General features: G+C 31.1%; 1 protein-coding gene across 10 annotated transcripts; it reads right to left on the minus strand.

Annotated features, from left to right (window-relative positions):
* On the minus strand, positions 1-24,917 carry LOC145959888 (uncharacterized). Of its 10 annotated transcripts, XM_083079093.1 has the most exons (8): positions 24,791-24,914; positions 24,303-24,357; positions 4,634-4,797; positions 1,882-2,091; positions 1,291-1,512; positions 573-808; positions 339-498; positions 1-249 (listed from the first exon to the last, which is right to left on the minus strand). In XM_083079093.1, exons 5-8 carry the CDS (start codon positions 1,490-1,492, stop codon positions 89-91), a joined length of 759 nt encoding a protein of 252 aa, XP_082935219.1. In that variant the 5' UTR covers positions 1,493-1,512; positions 1,882-2,091; positions 4,634-4,797; positions 24,303-24,357; positions 24,791-24,914; the 3' UTR covers positions 1-88. The 10 variants fall into 10 exon arrangements, 6 of the variants coding, with proteins under 6 accessions (XP_082935219.1, XP_082935221.1, XP_082935220.1 ...); XM_083079094.1 differs by lacking the exons at positions 1-249; positions 339-498 and adding an exon at positions 949-1,139 and having other exon boundaries at positions 692-808; XR_014435213.1 differs by lacking the exons at positions 1-249; positions 339-498; positions 573-808; ... (1 more) ...; positions 1,882-2,091; positions 4,634-4,797 and adding exons at positions 22,111-22,426; positions 22,495-22,571; positions 22,877-22,949.
* Positions 24,918-25,603: the final 686 nt, after the last annotated feature.

The raw sequence follows: 25,603 nt of genomic DNA on the forward strand, positions 1-25,603 counted from the left end.
TTTGAAATATTTCTGACTATGAAACATTTTAGTTGTGACACTTATGAATTATATTATAAACATAGACATGAAACGTCTCATTTGAAATCTATATGAAGCATTTTGAAACATTGCATATATATTTCATGTTTAGTGGGTATTGTTTTCTTGCCTGTTTAGCATTTCTAAATTTTGCTTTTACAAGCCATGCCTTCATAACTGTTTCAATATCGCTTAATGTTATTGTATTGTGTGTTTTTTGCACTGCTTCTGTAAATTAAATTTTATGATATTATAGTATTACATATATGTATATATGCATGTGTATATTAAAATAATATGTATAAATTAATACTCACTTATTATAGCAGCAGAAATACGTAGTAAGGAAAATTTATTTTTTCCTTTAAATCCTATCCAACTATATTGTTCTGCCACTTCATTAGAAAATAATTGAATCATTATTCTTGTAATAGTATGTTTATACGTAGCTCCACCAATTTTTGATAATTCAATCACCTATTAATGTAAAATAATATATTTATAAAAATATTTATAAAAATGTTATCTTTTTTTATATAAATTCTATTTACAAGCATATTAGTATTGTTTTCGTCCATCAAATACTCTTCTATAGCATTTAATTCGCTAATGTTTTTCAAAGAAAAATCAAATTTTAAAAAAATACTATTTTCATCATCTCTTATTAATATTTTATCCTCTTGCGTTCCAATCTTTCTTAAAATTATTTGCAGATCTTCACATATTTGCGATTGTTTTAAATTAATAATATTTAATTGACGTAAGACTTGTCGTTTGAATGCAATATCTAAAAGAATATTAAAAAATTTAAAGTACATATTATAGAAAATGTTGAATTAATAATAGCATTTCAGTTAATGTATTTTGTGTGTGTGTGTGTGTGTATGTGTGTGTGTGTGTAAGTACAACAAAATTTACTAAAAATACTTTATCATTATCAGGTTCATCAATATAACGAATGTTTTCCTTAATTGTATCATCCTTAGAATACTGAGTTATATTTTTTTGCATGTTACTTGTAATGTTTATAGGTTTTATTGCATTTTTTTTATTGCTATCGCGAATAATTTTTTTTGCATTTGTTCCAAGTGGTTTTGCAGATATGCACATATTCGCATCTATTTTTAAAATAATATTTAAAAATTTTTATTTTTAAAGATTATATATATTTATTTTTAAAATTATATTTACTTATTTTTAAAGATTATATATATATTAATTTATTTATTTATAAAATGTTTTTTTAAATTCAGAGTTGAAAAAGTATACCTGTACGATCAGATATAACAGGAAAGTGTGTAGAACATCCATCTTCATTGTTCAATGAAATTTCAGTAAATGATACATTTCGTGCTTCACTTGTACTGATAAAAGATTTTTTTTGTGTCTTATTTATTTGTTCCTCGGGATTATTATCAAAATCCTTTTCTTGTACTTTATTTATTATTTTACATGAAGGTCCTGGATACATGCGTTTATTGACGTCCTTTTCTAAAACAAAATTATTTTTTTATTTTATTTTTTTTAAATATTTGAGTGTCTCATAATTCACGCATTACACCTTTCATGAGCAGATAGAAAGGACTAAATTTAATCAAAAAGTTATGTAACATTTTGTAATGTTTGTAATAATTAATGTATGCATTCTTTCGCAGATCTGTACGTAAATTAATCTTGTTAATTATTGCAAAAATTGCAAATATTTTTCTAGTCAATTTAATCCATGTTTTTTACTGCATAAATGATGTGTTATTCCTTTATCAAACACTCTGTGTGTATGCGTGTGTACATTGCATGCACACAGGATGTCTAATGAGATGTGTGTGTAAAATATTTTTTATATGGATTTTGAAAACTTACTTGTGTTATCAAAATCAGGTAGAGTAGGAAAATCTGCTGAATTTGAGATTTCATCATCCGATGAACTTTCATTAGTTAACGAACTTTGTGATTCGTCTGTATCATAAAGATATTTTTTCTTTCTCCGAATTCTTTTTCCTTCAGGATCTGATGTCAAATCTGATGTGTCTTCTGCTGTACACGTCTTTGCTCTTGCTTTTACTAAATCAGCTATAACGAAAGAATGCAATATATAATATGTAATAATTACTTACAAAACAAAAATAAATATGACAAAAACTAAATGTTTTATAACAAATTAATTCTTTAAATATAACTTACTATCCACTCCATTGGGCAACTATATATCTTATATTCTTATTGTTAGTCTGAAGTCGAAATAATTACAAAACTCTTTTCATTCTCATTTGGTTAACAAAGGTAAACATGCAACACACTTAATAATACTAAATATACTATAACTATATATAATATTTAATATAGGTTTCTTCTCAATATCGTATTTATATAAGATATATACATATATATATATATACATTTATACATTTATATTATTAACACAATGTATGAAGGAGAGGAAACACAACATAAGTATTATTATATGGGAAAATTATCATGTTTTTTGTTGGAAATATCTTCCACTAGTGACATAGATAATTCTCCGAGTTCATGTACTGAAAATATATCAAAATTTGAAGATTGAAATGGTTCAGAAATAAAACTTGTTATATTAATAAATTTTTTTCCAATTAAGTAGTACTTATTATCTTTTATAGCAAAATTTTCTATCAACATAATACTCTTATCTTTTAAATAACAGCAATTATCTCCTAAACGTGTACTAAACGACATATTATTTACAATCAATTTTTTAAATTGAGCAGAAAAATGTGTCATAGGTAAAGGACCTTCATGATGTTCTTGTACCATTTGCAATTTTATTTTTTTTGACGGTTTAGTTATCATATTTTGTGACTCATGAATACGCTTTACAAGTTGTGCTAATGGATAATGAGATTTTCTAACTAATCGTTTTAGATATTGCATATAATTTTCAAAAGGAAATGCACTGTAAAGATCTAAAGGTCCAAAAACTTTGCAATCATCAACAACATGAATTAATCCATGCACATTGTGTGAAATGTATTCTGTTCCATAAATGACTTTAAATTGTTTCACAAAAAATATTAATAATGAGCATGCGTATTCTAAATACTTTTTATATGAATTAGCATTAATTAAAATTCTTACAGCAATATGTAAAGATTTAAAATGTAAGTATTTGTCAGATGAAAGGATATTTTTTAAAACAACTGGACCACAATACAATAAAAAAAATCTAAATTCAGTTGCTTTCCAGCGTGCAACTTCATTTAAAGACCGGGTTTTTCTTACAAAATCAGGAGGAATACAAGATTTTATTTCAATGAGATAACTTGAAATAGATTATATGTTGATTTTTGATAATCTATGTGAAATAGGTCCAAAAAGCCATATATTTATTAGTTTTTTCACTACGCCAAGGCATACTAAATGCATGTATTTAAGAGGAAAACTTTTTACCATGTTAATCGAAGGTATTGTTTCTAAAATTGATGTTCCTGTATGATGTTCAGGTTGAACTCTATTACGGAAATTTTCATCCGTTCTTTCAACATAATTTATTTCAGGATAACATACTCTGGCTTTTATATATTTTCCTCTTTGCATACATTTAGTACATGCAAAAAATCCAGTGTGACCTTTGCAAGAAGTAATGAGTGATTTTGCTGGAGCATCACATATAAATGCTTTAATTGCAAATGGTATAGCATGATTATTATAAATAAAACCATCTTCCGATAACTTTATAGCTTCATCTGTAAAATCTTGTAAAAACAAATTAACATTATTAGGTTTTTCATAACCATGATAGATACCTATTACAGATACATATTGCGGATATTCAGATATTGAGCATAATATTGGATATATCTGACTACTGGAACTTTTGCTTAAAGGCAAACCATCAATATTAATAAATAAATTAATTTTTTCTGGCTGTTTCTCTAATAAATTAATTAAATTTTGAACTGCAAATTGAATTCCCATGTGTACATAAGTGCCTAAACCTACAGATTTGTAGGGTACATGTCGAGGAGTACAAAGTAAAGTTCTGGGATCTTGAGGCAAAGAAATATTTGTTTCTAATTTTAATAAACTTAATAAACTTCGTAAGGCGTTATGTGAAATATTATATGATATTGCCCATGATCGTAATTCATTAATAAAATTATTACTTTAATTATATAAATTTTGATTTTCTATATTTTGTTGTGATATTGGAGTATCACTTTCAATAACATTATCAGAGTTATCAGAAGATTGGCTATATAAGTCATGTGAAACATTAAAGCAATCTGTATTAAAACAGTCCTCTGTTTTATTAGAAGTACTATTACATTGGAAATCTGTATTATTTTTTGTAATTAAAACATTATCATTTATACAATCATATTTAGAATTATTACAATTCTCCTGTGATAATGTAAAACATGTTGCGCTTCCTCTTTTAACATTTCTATAAAAAGTCGCTTTACTACGACGTTTCATTATATTATTGTTCTTGGAAAAATTGATGTGGGGTTCTTAATGATAAATTAATTGTTGAAAGAGCTTGTAAGAATAAATGAAAGGTTAGAAAATCTATCACTGTAAAAATAATACAATATGATAATAATATTTATTGTTTTTGATAATAATATATATTTACCTTCTCAATAAGAGCTTCTTTTTCTGTACAAGCTTACACACTTTTTATTTATCGTACACTATTTAATAAAAGAGGAAAAGAGATTGAATTATGGATAATAAATGATTGCTTCATCCTTCTGTGCTTTCTGAACGCCATCTACATCTTCAATACATTTGAATATTCTGTGAAAATTTATGGAATATATAAACAATATATTCCTATAGTTCATTTTAACATGTTCTAGGTAGATTTATAGATTATTCTTTATAAACAAGGATATTCTGTAAAGATGTATAGATGATTTCTTTGATAATATTCTCAAAAAATATTTTTGATGCTACATAGAATATTCATGCAATATTGTGTGTTATCTGGGATATACCACATACTATTCCAAAAAATAAGTTAATTGAAACAAATAACACTCTTATTTGAATCAGTATTATTTCAAATAATCGTCATTTTTCCGTTAAACAATATAAATTAGTGCATCGAAACACTAAAATTTTTATTCAAACAAATAATGTTTAGTATAAAATAATTTTTTCTTTAGCGAAACAAATATAAGTCAAAGAAATAGATATACTAAATGTAAGTTGTTTTTAAGAAAAAATATGTAATTGTTAATTACAAATTACATACTTTTTCTTCGAAACAATTATGTGTTTTCTTTACATCAATTGATTCCTCTCATTATTTTGTACATAAAAATATTAAGGTAAGATAATCAAAAAATGAATATTTTACTAGATATTTTATGGTTTATGTAAAATTTATTATAATGTTTTGGAAAGTTCTTGAAGCAAGTTACAAGAGGATGCGATAAAAAATTGGGGTTTCCATTTACAGAATTCAAAGTGACCTTTATGTGACCTTGACAAAACTCTTCAAGGTTATACTAATATCGCCATGTAATGCATTACTTGAAACCTTACAACTTTTGTCTGAAATATTTTTGTCTGCCGCGCTCAGTTTTTGAGATATTCGGCTGATACGGGTGGTCTGCGACACCCTGTATATATATATATATATATGTGTGTGTGTGTGTGTGTGTGTATACCTATATGGTATTAGTCCAGAGAAAGATAGGGATGTATGTGGGAGGAGGTCGGACGTGTCTTTACGCCCATTTGATCAACGAGCGACAGAATCCATCCGTGGCAACGGCATTGACGCATATCCTGTGGAGAGAGCATTCACACATTTTTCAGCCTAACGAATAATTGCTAGAAAACAATATTCGCGGACTAGAAAAATATGTGAGGCGCAAGTGGCTGGATCGGGAATCGAACCCGAGTCTTTCGCTTTCCGGGCAACTGCTCTAGGGGGCCTTCGGCCCCCCTCACGCAGCCACCCCGCAGGTAGGCAAGGTGGACCTAGCTTTACAACTTACAGCATATATCCATTGTGATTGAACTCTTCGCAATGCGTCCCCTACCGGCGGGATGGTTGCGGGAGGGGGGCCGAAGGCCCCCCCTTGCATCCCCTGCGTGTGTGTGTGTGTGTGTGTGTGTGTATGTACATTTGTGATATTTTTTAATTGTATTAAATTGTATTAAATTGTATTAAATTCTATATAAATTTAAATTGTTTACCTTTTTTTATTTACCTTTAATTTACTTTTTTTGCGTTTTTCTTCGACTTGTGAGTTTGACCGCTATTTTTAAGTTTCATATTCGTGTTCAGGAGGTAAAAATACGTAGAAATTGGGTATTCTTACCCATTATTTCATATAGGTAGGTTTTCCGAAGATTTACCTTATTTTTGTATTTATTATTTTTATCCTTTTTCAGCCTATATCTCCAAAACTATTTGAGTCCGACCCTTATACAGGGTGTCCTAGACCACCCGTACACCCCTTTTCTTTCAAAGACTAAGCATTTTAGAGAAAAATGTTTTCGACAAAAATTGTATGGTTTTGAGGGGAACATAAGATGGTGTCATTGGTTTGACTTTGGATGGCATCGTTAAGGTGAGGTCAAGGACACCTTTAATTTCTTAAATGGAACCACCTATTTTTTATTGCATATTCTTATAGTTTATGTCGAGAGCTTTCCAAAACACTATAATAAAATATTTTTTCATCAAGTACTTTTCGAGTTATAAGGTTTGAAATAATTTCTTAATTTTACATAAATCATAAAATATCTAGTAAAATATTCATTTTTCGATTATCTTACCTTAATACTTTTATGTACAAAATAATGAGAGGAATCAATTGGTGTAAAGAAAACACAAAATTGTTTCGAAAAAAAAATGTAATTTGCAATTAACAATTAATTTAAAATTAAGAAATTATTTCGAGTCTCATAACTCGAAAAGTACTTAACAAAAAATATCTTATTATAGTGTTTTGGAAAGAACTCTCTATATAAGTGCAAGAATATGTAATAAAAAATATAGAGTTCCATTTATTAAAACAAAGTTTAATTTTATATGACCTTGACACGTTCACTCAAGGTCAAATCAATGTCACCATCAGATGTCCCTCTCCGAACCCTACAACTTTTGTCTACAATATTTTTTCATCCGACCACTTTCTGCGATGTTAATCGGGTGCACAATTAAAATAAGACACTCTGTATATATATAATTAAAAAATATAATATAATTTGTGTTTATTTTGAAAAATAAAAATAGTCTATAATTTATTGCTGATGTTTGTTGTTTAACATATTCTTGGAGAATATTCTTTTCAATTTTAGATTTGCCTTGTCGAAAAGAATACATAACAAAAAGAGATTGGAGAAAATTATTAACCATTTGGAAGCAGGTGTAAAATGTATCGTAGTACTACAGCATTATGTGTTACTAATGTCTTATAATAACTTATATCAAAGAAATGGAATTGAATAGATTTCTTCGTTTTATAGCTGAACATTCTACAATTTATCGTTTTGTTTTGGATGATATAAATAGAATTATTTCTGCACAATTATCATGGTAAAATGTAATAAACCAAATTGCCACTAACGTTATAAATTAATATAAATATTGTACAATTAATATGTAAATTTTTTTCAGGCACGATTCCAATTTGACAGTTAAATATTATTTCGACCTAATTTATCATTGGTTAGAAAAGTATCGGTTAGCATACAAGCAAAGGAAATTTATATTCATGCCAAAGGAAAAGCAGGTTTTAGAAAAGCAAATTACTATTATCGCACAATATTTTCAACCATATGTATCTTACTCAATCATTGATACATGGTTAAATGATATTGCGCAAGAAATACTAACCTGCCTTAAAAATAGATATCCTACACATTCAGTATTCTCGACGTCTTCTGATCAATTTACTTTATGGAGAAATAACAATATCAATGATAATTTCTGGAATCTGACAAAAGCCAAACAAATTATGTGTATTGTTATGTCCGGCGGACTTCGCGATTCTTTTCTTTCCTCGAAACTATACAATAAATATTAGTAGGACCAATTCTTACTCATAGATATCGGAGACAGAGAATAATAAATGAAATTTGACATTACGCAGACGGTCAGTCACTGTCAACTCAAAATCTTCTCTATGAAATCAAATAATCGAATATGCTTATAGTTGGTGCGTCCGGTGAAACATAAGACCACCTCCGCTCAAGGAAGCAAAGGAATCCTTATCAGCAATAAGCATACGTAACTCTGTCTCTCGAAATAAAAAGTAATAAATAAAAGTCATTCGAAGGATGGTCAGTAGCTATAACTTAAGATTTTTTTTAAACAAAATTGTAGTTACAGTTGTCACGTAAAAATCCAAGTGCTTCGCATGTTTATAATGGTCCATATGAAACTTTTCTATTTGACAATTTAGACAAAAAGCATACTGGATCTTGGAAAAATTATCAAAAAGAAAACTAAACAATCTTTGAGACGACACATATGTTGATTCACGAGCAAATTCTCATGAACAGTAAATTAGTCACTCTACTCCCACTCTCTGGATAAAACTAAGTCTCAACCTAAAGGGGTTTAACCAATTAAAAATCCTAGAAAACGCCCCTCCTTCAAAAGGTCAACCTCCTTGCCCTTGAGAAGGGAGTAATTGAAATTATTCGTTAAAGAAGATTCCCACCACCCAGCAAAGAGGAGGAGCAATGACTTTAAAAAAAATACGAGTACAAGGCGCGAGGACCAGTTTTTCACCATTCTTTTCAACAGTTTTCGGCAGTTTTTTCGCAGTCCTTTGACAGTTCTTTAGTAGTTCTCATTTACCCGATTTAACCATTTAACAGTTCTTATAATTTTCTCAATTATCCGACGACTTTCGATTCCGGGTAACAGTCACTAGTAAATTTTAAAAATCAATCCAAGTGACAGTGAGCTACTGACTCTCCTGCCGACCTCAATACCTAGAGCACCCACAATCAAGAAGAGAGCCCCGTTCTACGGACCCGATCTTCTACAATCTTTCGCAACGCACTCTATAAATAGTAAGTTAGACCAGTCCCGGTTTTATTTTTTTTCTCTCGTCTTTCGAGAGACGATCCTTAATTATTAATTTAAAATACCAACTAGAAATTTAAATCAGACCTTTAATAAATGGTTTCCTGATCTGTAATTAAACAATCGAAACAGAAAATTGTTAAAGTACAATTTACAATCTATTCATCCATTACATTGAAATTTACATTTAAAGGATAAAAGAATTTATTCCTATAACCTAAGGATCGTTTCTTGACAATAATAATAGCGATAGTAGAAGCAATAAATCGCGTTTATCATTTATCAGTGCCGCGATTCAATAGTCAGCGTATCGCACTACGGTATCGGAATCGTCGGAGGCGGGCTCTTCGAGAACTAGAAACACAACGAACTGCCACCCTCGATCTTAGCAATTTACAAACTAATAGTTTTAATGATAACACTCTACTCTCTAAATTTCTTAGAGTGAAATCTAACTTCAAACGAGTGAATATTCACACCAAGTGATAGTGAAAATACTGCCACTCGTAATTAATGAACATTCACTTTTCACAAAAGTGAACTGTTTAACTCCGAACGTAAAGTGAATGTGTCACTCGGTTCGAAGTGAATAATTCACTCAATCAGAGTGGAGTCATGACTTTCGTCAAGTTATTTTTCACTCAATTACAAGTGAACAGATTCACTCTTAGGAAGTGAGATTATAAGCCGTCTTTCACTAATAATATGATAACACGTTACATATATGACGTGAAGCTTCGATTAGTTGAAATGAGAAGCAATCATTGCTTTTTACTTGAATTAATCGAAGCTGAACATCGCACACAGCATGTTATCTCATTGTCGGTGTAAAAGCCGATTAACTTCCTTTTTTCTTGTCACAGCTATATAAATATATTTAACGTTACACACAAAAAAATATGTTTACACTCGTTCGAAATATGTTAAAATAAAAAGATATATTCCTAAGAAGTTACTTTAATATGTCTTGTATACCAAGTACACGTGCAACGAGTTGGTAACATCGCGAGACAACGATACGACAGTGTTGCTAATGGCGGACTCATGCGCGTTTCACATGCGCTTTACTCACTCTTTATGAGTAAAAATTTTCACTCTATATAGAGTGAAAATGCTACATAGAGTGAAAATATTCACTCTACAAAATAGAGTATACATTTTTACTCTATTTTGCAGAGTGAATTTTTTACTCTACAACAAAAAGTGAGAAGAATTCACTCCTATGAGTGAAAAATCACTCTAACTAGAGTGACTTGACCAGTCACTCAATTTTTCGAGTGCATTTTCACTCTAAGAAATTTAGAGAGTAGACAATAGCGGAATAAACAATATCCAGTTAACTAAGCATAACCTAAACTCCGTAAAAAATATTAATAATGATAATCTAGAGAACCCCTCCCAAGGCACTCGCTATATAACTAATTCTCCTATTCTTACTCCCAGTTATTCACCTGTTTCCTCCCCGAAATCCCAGTTTACCTACTCCTGTTCACTTACTCCCCCACAGTCTCCAATTCAAAAATCTATCTCTCCTCCCCATCCAGTTACTCCCCAATTCCCACCTTCTCCTATTCCAATAATTATTCTTGATTCCGATTCTCTCTCTCCCTCTCCTATACCGATAATTACCCTTGACTCCGACTCTCCCTCTGCTTCTCCCACATCATCCGAAATCAACGAAGCCCTTGAAGAATTTTTGAGAGACCTCCCCGACCTTGAGGAGGAGTCCCATTACCTTGAATATTATATAGACTCTGAAAAATTGACGAATTAATCTCGAAATCCTGCTAACTCCTATGTGTAAACCTCTTGTTATCCTCATCTCATTCTTCCATTCTTTAATTCAAAATCTCTGATCCTATATTTTCTCTTCCTTCATATACAGGTACAGTTTATATACATGAAGATTTAAATATTTCTTTTTAGAACCGCAACGTCATTGTAAACCCAGTCAGGACTAAAAATTTAGAGCTAGGTTCTCCCATTCATCCTGACTGATGACCCCCGCACTATTGTAACATCCGCGAAATTTAATACACACACAAACACGTCTCAAACATATCCACGCTCTAGGGATATAATAAATACTAGATTTTCTCGTAAATTTGTATCAATGTATTAACCATTAATTTAGTATTTATGAATAAATATCATTTTTATGATTAAATTATTTTTCTTTACCCGCTCTCTTCCTTGAATCCTACGATCGCACAGGGTCCCGTCCCGAGTAAAAGGGATTAAATTCCCTTACCAAAAAGGGACCGCCGAGCGGACACTTAGCTTAACACTTCACAGAGTTAAAGAGACCGTTTCGGTCCCTGACCTGTGTCAAGCCCTTAAAATCCGTTCGACCCGATATATACACGCGCCCTAACAAGTGTGTTACGGGGTAATAGTTTGCGTCCTTCCAGATGGATCTAGCTCAGTGGTAAGAGCAGTCGCCCGGCAAGCGAAAGACTCGGGTTCGATTCCCGATTCAGCGACTTTCAGCCCGATATTTTTCTCGCCTACAACACTACAGGGGGGAAATAGAGGGATAATAATTAAATAATTTCTCGAATTGAGAATTATTTAAAATTTGCTTGGTATCGTACCAAGAAAATTTTGTGCCCTGTGCACACAAATAAATTTCAACGAAAACTTAATTCTCGTTGAACTTACGCACTACCATCCGCGTTTGGCTCTGATGGCCTGTTTAAATTTAAGTTTATATTTTAATATACAGAGCCTAATTTCTTATAGTTATTTATATGTGTATTTTGTAAATTATTTTCTTTATATTACATTAAATTGTAATAATACTTTGTTATGCACTTCGCACATTATGTATCATATCTTGTAAACGTTAAATATAATTTTTCTCTAATAAAATTTGATGATATAGATTTTAGAACATTTCCAAGGATGTCTATTGACTATTATGTATCACAGCATAGCTAGAAGACTTGGTTACGTTGCTTTCTGAGATATGTGTATGATTTTGCAATGGCAATCCTATGGGGACCAAAATAGTTAGAAACAATTTTAGCTCCTGAGCTTTTCAACCTTTTTGATATATATATATATGTGTGTGTGTGTGTGTGTGTGTGTATAAATAATTATTATTTAATATTTTCAGTTGTACAAAAGGTTGTCAATCGGTAGAATATTTTTATACGACGACCTGCCCACTATATTTCCCTACACATTTCAAAGGGTCATCTCACCTGGATATGCATCCACAGGATTCCTTATATAACATATTGGTAAGCAACTTTTTATGCATAGGTTTTTTTATTAATTTTAGTAGGAAGTAGTTAATGAAGATAATAATCGATTATAAGTTTTATAAATAATATGTTAGTCAATGAATCAATATATTCTATGAGCAATAAATAAAATTTTCTTTTCTTTTCTATAATTGAAATATTGTTTATATATATCGCTCAGCTTCATGCTTCATACATACACGGTTACACATGTTGCGTTTCTCTCTCTCTCTCTCTCTCTGTCTGTCTCTGTTTATTTGCTCGGTATGATGTTCTTTCATTCGTTCATGTCACTTTTATTTTCTTGGTTCTCGTTTCTCTATATGAAAATAAGTTTTTTATATGTATGCATTTTTATTCTGTAATAAATATAAAATATTTGTCTCGCTTTCTCTCTGTTTTGTTATAATAAATACACTTATACAATACAATTTATATATATTTTTTACATTTACAATAAGAATAGTCTTTATGATATTTGATCACAATTTACAACTATTTACCAAGAATAAAGTTTAGTAAGATCAATTTACATCAAATATGTATATTAATAAAATCACTACTACGAATTACCTCGACATATGATATAATAAATTACAAATTTTATTGTAGGAAAATTTTATTTTTTTGACAAATATAGATTAGTTCTTATAAATTATAAATACATACTTATCAGCTATAAGAATCATAAAATTGAATATGCTTATACATGTTTAATAAAACAAGTACATACAAGTTTATTTCAATTATTTATTTCATACAATACAATAATAATAGTCACATGATTCTTATAGCTGATAAGTATGTATTTATAATTTATAAGAATTAGTCTATATTTGTCAAAAAAACAAAATTTTCCTACAATAAAATTTGTAAATTTCATTATTATATCATATGTCGAGGTAACTCGTAGTAGTGATTTTATTAATATACATATTTGATGTAAATTGATTTTACTAAACTTTATTCTTGGTAAATAGTTGTAAATTGTGATCAATTATCATAAAGATTATTCTACTGTAAATGTAAAAAATATATATAAATTCTATTATATAGATCAGTGCTGTCAATTATTTGCAACTTTCGGCCGGATTTCTTAGTTCACGCCTACCGCTTTCCTCTCACCGCGCGCGCCTTAGCAACCGCGCCGCCGAACGCTCGTAACTAAGGAGCGCGGCGGTAACCTCAGGCACGTGCGCCTCACAGATGTAATGTAGCGATCTAATAACAAAAAATTATATAAAAATAATATATAAAAAATTATATAAATAAATTATATAAATAATAATAATAAAATTATATAAAAAATTATATATAAATAAATTATATAAATAATAATAATAAAATTATATAAAAAATAATATATAAAAAATTACATAAATAAATTATATAAATAATAATAATAATAAAATTACATAAAATATAATATATAAAAAATTATATAAATAATATAATAAGGAGAATAGGTTTTCACATCACCCATGAGGTACTATTGTATACTAGACTCTAGTGGAATAGGCCTACTGGGGAAACCACTTAAAAAAAAACGCATCAACAATAGTACCTCATGGGTAATGTGAATACCTATTCTCCTTATTATATTATTTATATAATTTTTTATATATTATATTTTATGTAATTTTATTATTATTATTATTTATATAATTTATTTATGTAATTTTTTATATAATTTTATTATTATTATTTATATACTTTATTTATATAATTTTTTATATATTATTATTTATATAATTTATTTATATAATTTTTTATATAATTTATTTATATAATTTCTTATATATTATTTTTATATAATTTTTTGTTATTAGATCGCTACATTACATTTGTGACGCGCACGTGCCTGAGGTTACCGCCGCGCTCCTTAGTTACGAGCGTTCGGCGGCGCGGTTGCTAAGGCGCGCGCGGTGAGAGGAGAGCGGTAGGCGTGAACTAAGAAATCCGGCCGAAAGTTGCAAATAATTGACAGCACTGATATAGATGTATTTATTATAACAAAATAGAGAGAAAGAGAGACAAATATTTTATATTTATTATAGAATAAAAATGCATACATATAAAAAACTATTTTCATATAGAGAAACAAGAATCAAAAAAGTAAAAGTGACATGAGCGAATGAAAGAATATAATACCGAGCAAATAAACAGAGACAAAGAGAGTGAGAGAGAGAGAGAGAGAGAGTGAGAGAGAGAGAGGGAGAGAGAGAAAAACGCAACATGTATAACCGTGTATGTGTGAAGCATGAAGCTAGGCGATATGTAATGAGCGAGAAATTAGAAAGAGACAGAATGAGCATATGATCGAGAAAATGAAAGAAAAAATATGAGAGGGAACACAATAATAATAATGCGTATATATAAATTATTGTCACACGCATGCAAGAGAGAAAGAAACAATATGATTTTACAAAATCTGTAACAGTTGTTATAGATAAGGAAAGGTCTCCGATTCAAAACGAGAGCGAGAAGGAGTAAGGAGCAAGCGAGATGACCAGTCATCAGAGAGTTCCGAAGTCTCGCCAGCAGGTCTATTCTGTAACTCCTTAACGACGTTGTAGTTATCGTTAAGTAAGTTTATCGACAATTTTAACGAAAGTTGTATTCTGTAATTCAAATCAAAGCGATAATGTCGTTAAAATTGTTGGTAAGAAACCAAATTCTGTTGTTATGCTATCGAGGAGTCTCGGACCTCTCGCCTTAGCTTTATCGACTCACTTTGACGCGTATATGTCAATGTATGTGTATATTGTTCTTAACCTCACTAAGAAAGTGCGACAAAAATTAAAAATATAAGGTAAGAAATAAAAATTATGACTGTTATTATTATTTAATACATATCATTATCTCAAATTTTTTAAGAAAAAAAATATTTATAATGTTTGTTATATAAATTATATATATGTAAGTATCAATACTAACAAGAAATGCAATATAAACATAGATAGTAATTGTATAAATAGTAACAAAATAAATATATTTTTAGCATATATTTTTATAAATTTATTATTTTTATTGCATTTATAATTTTAGGAATATGGCTGAAGGATACTTAGCATGGAATTTACTTCTTTTGGAAGAAAGAGTCAGAATTATGGAAAGAAGGATTGAAAGAAGATTGCTTCGTGATGCACAAAATCCTTTTGAACTTCCTAATAGAGAATTTTTGGCAGCTTACAGACTTATTAAAGAATTACTTATGGACCTAACAGATATGATAAGACCACATTTACAACCACTACGTGGAAATAGTTTAGCTCCAGAAATTACAGTATTAGTAGCAGTTGAATTCTTCGCTAATGGGAGTTACTAAAGACCAGCAGGAAATCAATGTGAGTTTGCTTTAAGTCAACCATCCACCAGTTGTGTACGAAAAGTAGCATGGTTAATAAACAGATATTTATTACGACAATGGATAAAATTTCCAATGACACAACAAGAGAGAACTGCTGCACGAAACAAATTTGCAAATGCTCGTCAACCATTTCCTGGTGCCATTGGTGCTATAGACTGCACTTATATTAATCTTCTCGCACCACGTTTACATGAAGAGGCATATGTAAACCATCATGGAAATCATTCACTAAATGTACAAGCAATAAGTACAACCTTGTTCTACATAATTACAATTTATATATTATTATATTTATGTTGTGGTTAAATCAATCTCTTTATTTTGTCACAAATTTATTACATAAGCTTACTCTGCTAAGGCTAGGGCAGGACTGACTCGTTCCGCCTCGCTCCCTCAATATATATGTTTCGGCCGTGCTTTGTTTATGAGCAGCGGCTCGCTGTGCGACTTTGACAACCGATCTGAGGAGAGCCGCGAGCCGCTCTGCGCGATAAGAGATCCTCGCGAGGATCTCACCGAAAGGAATCGGTCCCTTATCCCTACAGTTCGTCCATCCTGACGATTGACCGTCCCGGTCATAGTTGAGGCGTATAATATAATGCTAGATAATAATATAAACAGTTATGTATATGTATATATTTTCTTAAGATATTAAAGTATGATTATTATAATGTATTAAATATAGTTAATCGTGTGTCCAGTGTCTCATATGATCGGCGGATATTACACCATTATATGGTATTTGCGTAACTTGAGAGCCTGGAACGTCAGTTACAACATATCGGTCGTTGTCTAAAACTTTACGTACAATATATGGTCCCTTATATTTTGGGATGAGTTTCTTGTTTATTCCGACGGTAGTGTCTACGTTCGCTATCATTACGTAATCGTTAATGTTATAGGTGTTGGCCTTTTTACGCGTATTATCATAATATTTTTCGTTTACAGCTTGGGTTTTTGATATTTCGAATGAAGCTACTTCTCGTAGTTTTTCCAGATTTCTCTCATTCGTTGTTTGATTATTTAAATATAAGCGTAAGGTATCATTTATTTGCCCTAACTGATCTAAGCCGAATAATAGTTTACTAGGAGTAGTTCCGATCGATCTGCAAATTGTATTATTAATTGCGAATTCGGCTAAGTCGACTACTTGATCCCATTTTTTAGATGAGCCGCTCGTTTTTGCAAGCATGGGTGTTAACATTCGATGTAATCTTTCTATTTGTCCGTTTGCACGCGGAGTACCAACAGCTATTAAAGTGTGTTTAATTGATTCTTCTTTCATAAAATTTTTAAATTCGGCCGAGGTGAAAGCGCTGCCACGGTCGCTTACAAGACAGTGTGGTTTACTATAACAACGAAAATATTCTTTTAAATGCTTTATGGCTTCGCTTGATGTTGTAGATTTACACGGATAGAGTCGTGAAAATTTCGTAAACCCGTCTATGATGGATAATATGTGTTTGTGACTTTTACTTGTTTTATCAAGGGGTCCATAATGATCTATGTGATAAGTTTGAAACGGTAGATTCCCCTTTGGAATGCTGTGTAAATATCCTTCTGGTTTCCCACTAGATCCAGAGAATTCAATACATTTTAGACAATTCTTTATATAATTTTTCACTTTTTCTTGTATTCTTGGGAACCAGTATACTTTTGTAATATTTGCAATTACTTTTTTAACGCCTACATGACCGAGATCGTCGTGGCAAGTACGAATAACATTGTTTTCCATCGTTTCCGGGACGTAAAACAATAGTTTATGTTTATTTATTTTTCTATAAACAAGTCCATCTCTTAACTCGTATAATTTATCCTCGCTCTTTTCTAGTTTGTCTCGAATTTTGCAAATCTCCTGATCCTGTTCTTGTTTTAACGAAAGTACTTGTTCAAAAGTATTGCCTTCTAGAATTAAAACGCTATTGCATCTACTGAGCGCGTCGACATGTCCCATGCGTTTGCCTGGTCGGTGTATTATTTCATAATCGTATTGTTGTAGGAACATTGCCCACCGAGCTATTCGTGGACTAATGGTTTACTGAGTGTAAGACGGAAGCTATCACAATCGGTGACGATTTTAAACTTGATACCTTGTAAATAAACGTGAAATCGTTTTATAGCATATACAGCGGCTAGACATTCGAGTTCAAAACTATGGTATTTGGACTCTACGGGAGTTCGATGGCTAAAATATGATACCGGTCTAAACTGTTCTCCCTCCTGCTTTTGTAGCAGGATAGCTCCGAATCCACTTGTACTGGCATCGCAATGCAGTTCTGTTATCGCGAGGGGGCAATAGATTGCTAAAATTGGCTTATTAGATAAGTAAGTTTTTAGTGTTTCGCATGCTTTATTTTCTTCTTTGCTAAAGTTGAATTCAGTATTTTTTTTCAGTAAGTCGTATAGAGGTTTTGCTATCAATGAAAATTTTGGGATAAATTTTCTAAAGTAGCTTGCGAGACCTATGAATCGCTGAACTTCTTTTATATTGCGCGGAACAGGGTAATTAATAATAGATTCGATATTCGCTTCACTGGGTTGGATGCCATTTTCATTAATAGAATAACCGAGATACGTGATTTGATTATATAAAAAGGAGCATTTGTCTAGGCGGAATCTGAGATTATGTTTTTGCGCGACTTCGAATATTTCACGTAAAATATCAAGATGTTCTTCCATTTTTTCGGTAGCAATAAGAAGGTCATCCATGTATACTAAGATTTTACTTTCCGTTATCATTGATCTAAATATGTTGTGAATATATCTTTGGAAGACTCGGGGGGCGTTCGTAAGTCCAAACGGCATTTTTAAATACTCAAATTGCCCCAAAGGCGTAATGAAAGCAGTGTATTTTATTGAGGATTCAGCCATTTTAACGTGGTGAAATCCGTTTTGTAAATCTAAACTACTGTAGATTTTTTTTCCTTTTAATCGGTCTAATTGATCGTCGATCATGGGTGTTGGGAAATTATCTTTTACTGTGATTTTGTTTAATTCTCGGTAGTCGACACATAATCTCAGATTACCGTCTTTTTTCCGGACGAGTACAATTGGACTTGCATACGGAGAAGTACTTTCTCGAATTATGCCTTCTTTAACTAGATCATTTAAAATAACGTTTAATTTCGTTTTGTCGGCGTGTGATAACCGGCGCGCACGGAAACTAATCGGTTGTTCGTGTTTTAAGTGTATCATCATTTCCGGTTCGCATATTGGAGAATTTGACCTTTCGCGCGTTACATATATGTTATTATACAAGCTTTTTACATTCTCTGTTATATCGTGAGAAACACTCGGATTGATGTTTAGATTTATCTCGTTATTCGATCGATCGGTACAATCGATATGCATTATTTGATCGATAAAATTATCTGCTTTTTTTTCTGAGTCGGAGTTGTTCTGCAAAAGTTTAAATGTTTCATCTATCAATATTTTAATCGCAGGATTAGAAGTAAAATCTCTTCCTAGTAATGCTTCACCGCTCATTGTTTTATGTGGTACAACGAAAAATTTAATAAAAATGTCAACGTCATTTATTTTAACGGTTTTTTCGAAAATGCCTAGTATTTCGATTCGCGAATTATTAACACCGTTAAATTGATAGCTGTTTTTTGGTACTGGAGTACGACAATTTAACCGGAGCGTATTCTGGTTTTATTAAACTGACCGGCGATCCAGTATCTACAATCGCCTTGACGGAAAATTTGCTTATGTTACCTTCGTTATCTGGTATATTGTATGACACAGGTACTATATATGGCTCATCTCCGATGAATGGTTGGATCAAATTAGTCTCGGCCAATACATTACTCGTTTTTTTTTCTAACTCTAAATCACTAGATTGCTTATCGGGCTCGCTCGTAATAATTCGCGGGTTCGGACAAGCGGCTGCACGATGCCCTTTCTCCTTGCAGTTGTAACATTTTATAGCTTCTCTCGGTGGTTGTCTTTTGGTGTTCTCAGATGTAGTCGGCCTAACCTCTTTGTTGGATTTCTGCAAATTCTCCGATGTACCTCGTTCGAATTTTGGTTTGCTTCTTAACGTGATATTCTCAAATGCTTCTACTAGTTCGGTCATTTCTTTGAATCGTTGCAATCTCGCCTGGTCCCGTAATCTCGGATCAGGTACTCCGTCGAGAATATAATCGATTATTTCATCGTTATCGATCGATATCCGATTTGCCAGAATGATTTTGTCGTGATAATATTCCGTGAAAGATTCTCCTGGTTGCCACATACGCTGTTCAAATTCTTTCCTCAACGCTAGTTTACTTGGGCGATGCTCGAACATTCTTCTCATTTCTTCTAGCAGGGCTGTTGCATTTAGCACAATATGTTCTGGTTTCGAGTGAAACCAGCTGAGGGCTTTCCCTTTTAATCTCGAACTGATTAATACTCTCGTAGCTTTATCATCAAGGTTATGAGTATCGCACAGGAGTTCGACCTGCTGTTTCCATCGCTGAAATTCGCTCAGCAGATCCTTGAGCCCCTTAATATTACTGACGTCATTCGTGTTAGGGCTTCTATTTGTCCGTGCGCGGAATCCCAGCTCCTCTTCTTGTTTCATCAGTTCAAGTTCGCGTTTGAGTAGATCTCTTTCCCGCCGGATGAGTTCATATTCACGATTCATCGTATGTTGTTGTGCTTCGCCATTAGCTGTGTCGTTTTCTATTTCGTCGGGCTGCTCTATCTGTCTGTCCTTTTGTTGGATTCTATTCCACATGTCAGGAGAATCTTTTTCCAGCCGCATAATTAAGTCAGCCTTGTTGCCTGACGTCGGAAGATTTTTTTCCCGAAGAAGCTCCTTCAATTCGGCGACAGTATAGTCTGAGGGATTCATCGTATTTACTGTCTTGGTAACACTAATGATATTGACGATATATAATTTCACGGTCTCGGCTAGAGATAATCTGGCGATCTCGTTGTCGCACACACAGCACGTTAATTCGTCGTGATTTTCGCGCACACAGCGCGTTAATTCGTCGCGATTTTCGCGCACACAGCGCGTTAATTCGTCGCGATTCCCGCGCGCACAACGCGTTAATTCGTCGCGATTTTCGCGCACACAGCGCGTTAGTTCGTCGTGATTTCCTCGTCTCTCTGAGTATGCCACTGGAGCGGAGTGTGTGATCCCACTTCTGAATTTGTGGTTAAATCAATCTCTTTATTTTGTCACAAATTTATTACATAAGCTTACTCTGCTAAGGCTAGGGCAGGACTGACTCGTTCCGCCTCGCTCCCTCAATATATATGTTTCGGCCGTGCTTTGTTTATGAGCAGCGGCTCGCTGTGCGACTTTGACAACCGATCTGAGGAGAGCCGCGAGCCGCTCTGCGCGATAAGAGATCCTCGCGAGGATCTCACCGAAAGGAATCGGTATCTTTGATCCCTACAATGTACTTAATAATTCTTAAAACGTATAAATAACAGTTTTTATTTCTGTGTGTTGCAATGTTAATAATAATCTTTATCGTTAATAATAAGAACAATATAATAATAGAATGTATGTATATAATCACCTTTTCTACAGATAGTCGATCCAGACTTAAACATATTAAATATTAATGCACATTATCCGGGAGCACGACATGATGCATTTATATGGAATGCTTCTCCCGTTAGACCTATAATGGAACATTTTTATAACAACGGTGAAAGAAGAACTTATGTGATTGGTATGATTTATGACTTTGTTTCTAATAGGTATTTTAAAAAGAAGAAAATATATATATTTATTTCTAATTCATTTTTTAGTGTGTTTTTATTATATTTTTTATTGCTTTTAAAACTAATTTTTAAGATATATATTTATTTTTTAGTCTTACTTATTTGATATATTATTTGAATTTATATAGGAGATGATGGATATCCTTTGGAACCCTGGTTGATGACACCATTATCTCACTATCCTCCATGGAGTCGACAATTTCAATACAATGAAAGACTGTGTAAAGCACGAAATGTTGTTGAAAGGTTTTTTGGAGTATTGGAAGGAACATGGAGATGTCTAGCATATCAACGTGTGTTAATGCATGCACCTGAAATTGCCGGACAAATTGTAAATGCGTGCGCAGTGTTGCATAATATGCGACAACATTATTAGCTAACAATGGAAGTAGGAAATAATGAGATTCTATGTGCAGCTGAGAATGTATATGTTGAAGGTGCAGAAGCAAGAGAAGAAGTAATGAATCACAGAGGACCCAAAGCTGTTGCGCAACGTATACAGAATCAAATAATGCAAGAGTGATTTCCTAATTATCGTTCTGCATTGGATAACGAAAATAACTGAAAATATTAATTTGTATTATCGCATAATTGTATAAAAATTGAATTATTTTAAACATTATAGAGCAAACGCTTTTCATTTATATTACGCCTTAAGTTGTAGAATATAAAAAAATAATGGAAAAAGTAAATTTATAAAACTAACATCAAGCAACAAAACATATGTATTTTTTTGTCTCTCCTTTTCAATAATTTTCCATTTTTAATATGTATACATTACATATTAAAAATAATTTACATTTTATAATAACAAAACATATAAAACATTACATAACTCTTTGAAAGACATCTTTGGATTTTGCAAACACTACATACTAATTAAATGCAATACTTAATCTGTTAATATTCGTTATTAGTAATATTTTTGTGACAACTAGTTTCTTTATTTGTAAATTTATCAATAGCTTGGCCTAATTGAACGAGAGCTTCTGCTTGAAGTTTCATTGCTTCATCAGCTAACGTCTGTAAAAAAAGTATATTATTAAAATAAAAACTAAATGTTTCGTGTATTTATGAATAAAAATACCAACTCGTATTGCTTCTGCATGTTTATCTGCATGTTTTCTCGCTGAGGAAAAATCGTTTTTAAATTGGCCAGAGAATCTGCCTTTAAAATATGCGTTAGTTTCGAGACACCCTGTATATAAATATAAAATACTATCCTCTATATACATAAATAATAGTATAATATATTCTCTCTAATAATATAATATATAAATATCTCCAAATAAAATACATTCTCTATATGTATAAATACGAAATATATGCTTTTAAATGAAGATATCCAGGTATATATATTAATATACCGTTCTTTTGCCATTAACAAATCTAGGAGTATGTCAGAATAGATAAGATATTCATGTATAATTGTACATTTTACAGGAATGCCAGAGGGTTATAGTTTCAACTCACCTCTGCAGGAAACATTCTTTAAAGATGATGCTAATCATGATCCACAGTGGTTCGAAACGTGAACAAATCGTTTCTGCAGGTTTCGTAATGGATGGCATAAGGAAATAACAAAAGATAAAAGTGGATATTATGAAACATATTACTCTTGTTATTTTTGAGATTCTTGAGCGAGTTTGAGCTGTATCCCATACAGCACACAAAGATTGCATACACATTGCAGCAATCTTTCACCGCAATATTGCAACATTGCAAATTCACTGCAAAATGTTGCTGCACCATTGCTGTGGGATTGCAGCAACGTTAAAATGTCCGCTTTTAGGAATATTGCAATATAAGATTGTAGTAATGTTACGGTGCATTGTATTTATAATATTAAAACGCGTTTTACTACAAATGCAGACCGTTTTAAATTTAATATATAAACTTTGAAAATATTAAAAAATGTTTAAGAAAGATAGGAAAAAACATTTCCCTTTAAAAAAATTTCACGCCTTTAAAAAAATATCTATTAGTGTTTTATATTAATAAATTTATTAATAATTAATTTTTTATCTATAAATATTTCTTATTAAATATTTATCTCAATAATATACATACAATTATTTTACATACCCTCGACACCAGAATATTTTAATACGTGCAATAAATGAACTATTTCTCATTTATCCATTCAGTGAAGAAAAATCTGTTTAATATTCTGAATCCCAACGAGGGATCCAGATTATTAAATAAATTATTTGTTTAATAATCTAGATCCCTTATTAGAATTCAGAATATTAAATAAATCAAGTCAATTTATCAGAAATTAAACTGACTCAAGACAAGAAATATAATTACTACATTAGTCCTTTGTAGACCTTATATCCACTTTAGATGAATTCGAATACGAGTTAGTTAAATTTGGTGTCGCCGCGTAGCGGCAAGTAAAGAAACACATGTTATACATTTTCGCTATGTTAAAATGTTGCTGCAACATTGCCAAAGTAATATTACAAAATAATGTCTCTGCATTACTTTTGCAACATTATACGGCAGTGAGCAATGTTGTAACGTTGCAGCAATGTTGATGCAAGCTTCTGTGCTGTATGGGATATAGTGTTTCGATAGATATGAAAATAAATTTTGGTGTGGATTCAGATGGTGCAATTTTAGTTGCTGATATATTATTGATAATGATTCCTGGATACTGTGGACTTCTGGAGATGAGAAACTGATGAAAGACAAACAGGTAAAAATCTTTTTAGTGAGCAATTTATGTTTTTTGTTATTATGTTTCAATGTTACACTTTTTTATTTAAGATTGTTTTATCTGTTATCAGGTGTACAGAGATTTATCCTATGTAATACAACAATTTAGAAACAGTAAAACAGCGACATATAACAGCGAGTTATGAAAAGTTGAGCGAGAATTATCAAATCTACCTACTTTGACTGAGATACAAAAGAAGCTCTCTGTGTTTTATCAAGTTGCAGTTGAATATCTGGAAGACGTTAAATTTTTAAATCCCTATTTGTTCGAATCTAAAACACAGAATGTTTTTTCTGTTTGCCTTTGAAATAACTGATAACGTAGAAATGTTTTATGATTGACTAGGACAATTCTACAATAGAACTTAACACGAATAAGATGATTTTATAGAACTTTCACTGAAAAATCCAAGAACGAATATTTAGACATATCTCTAATATTGACCTAAATATTGAATTTATTATTTTAATAATCTTATAATTCCAAAAATAAAATTTATTTTTACCTATATTTATTATTACAGTTTATTTTTGTCAAACAATTTTTTGTGTATTTTTATTAAAAATTCATACAGAATAAATTATAAGATAACTTAATTCGTCTAACCTAATTATTCGTCCTTCGGTTTAATTAAAATATCGACAAATATCTTAATTTTTACTTACAAGATATTATAACACACTGGAAGGAACACTTTCCTCTTCTTTCGTGCAGCACTATAACTTGCAAAAACACTGTAACTTACTTATTATGCGAGATCGTGTAAGAGCACGTGGCACGAGTGTTCCGAAGCCAAAGAACAAAAGAATAAATTACGCATACGCAATAGAGCGTATACGCATATATCCCACCGAATGTTGCTTCTCAGTAACGTATTAGGTGTCGTCAGGCCCGTCACGAGAAAGAAATTAAGATATATTATGAAAAAAAATAGTCTAAAGATATGTATGAAATAAATAATACGACGTTTAATAACAACGCGAACGAACTCCTAACTGGATGTTATATTTTTATTTATAATAAACATATTAATAACATATAAAAAACATTTTGACTAATGTTTCTAAAATATTTTATTAATATTTTAAGAGGGATGTTATTAAATAACATTTTTAAAATATTTATAAAACATAAATTAAAATATTTTTTAAATGTTATTAATACATTTATTAAAATATTTTTAAAATATTTTTAAAATATTCTAATAAACGTATTAATAACATTTAAGAAACATTTTGACTAATGTTTCTAAAATATTTTATTAATATTTTGAGAGGGATGTTATTAAATAATATTTTTAAAATATTTATAAAACATAAATTAAAATATTTTTTTAAATGTTATTAATACATTTATTAAAATATTTTTAAAATATTTATAAAACATTATATCATAATATTTCGAAAATTTATATAAAATCAACATTTTAAAATGTTGATCAAATGTTTCTTGCTTACTGGGATATATATTTATATATT

Source organism: Camponotus vicinus, unplaced genomic scaffold (assembly GCF_025532165.1).
Source record: "Camponotus vicinus isolate PSW18456_S1 unplaced genomic scaffold, iyCamVici1.0 SCAF_1, whole genome shotgun sequence".
NCBI lineage: Eukaryota > Metazoa > Arthropoda > Insecta > Hymenoptera > Formicidae > Camponotus > Camponotus vicinus.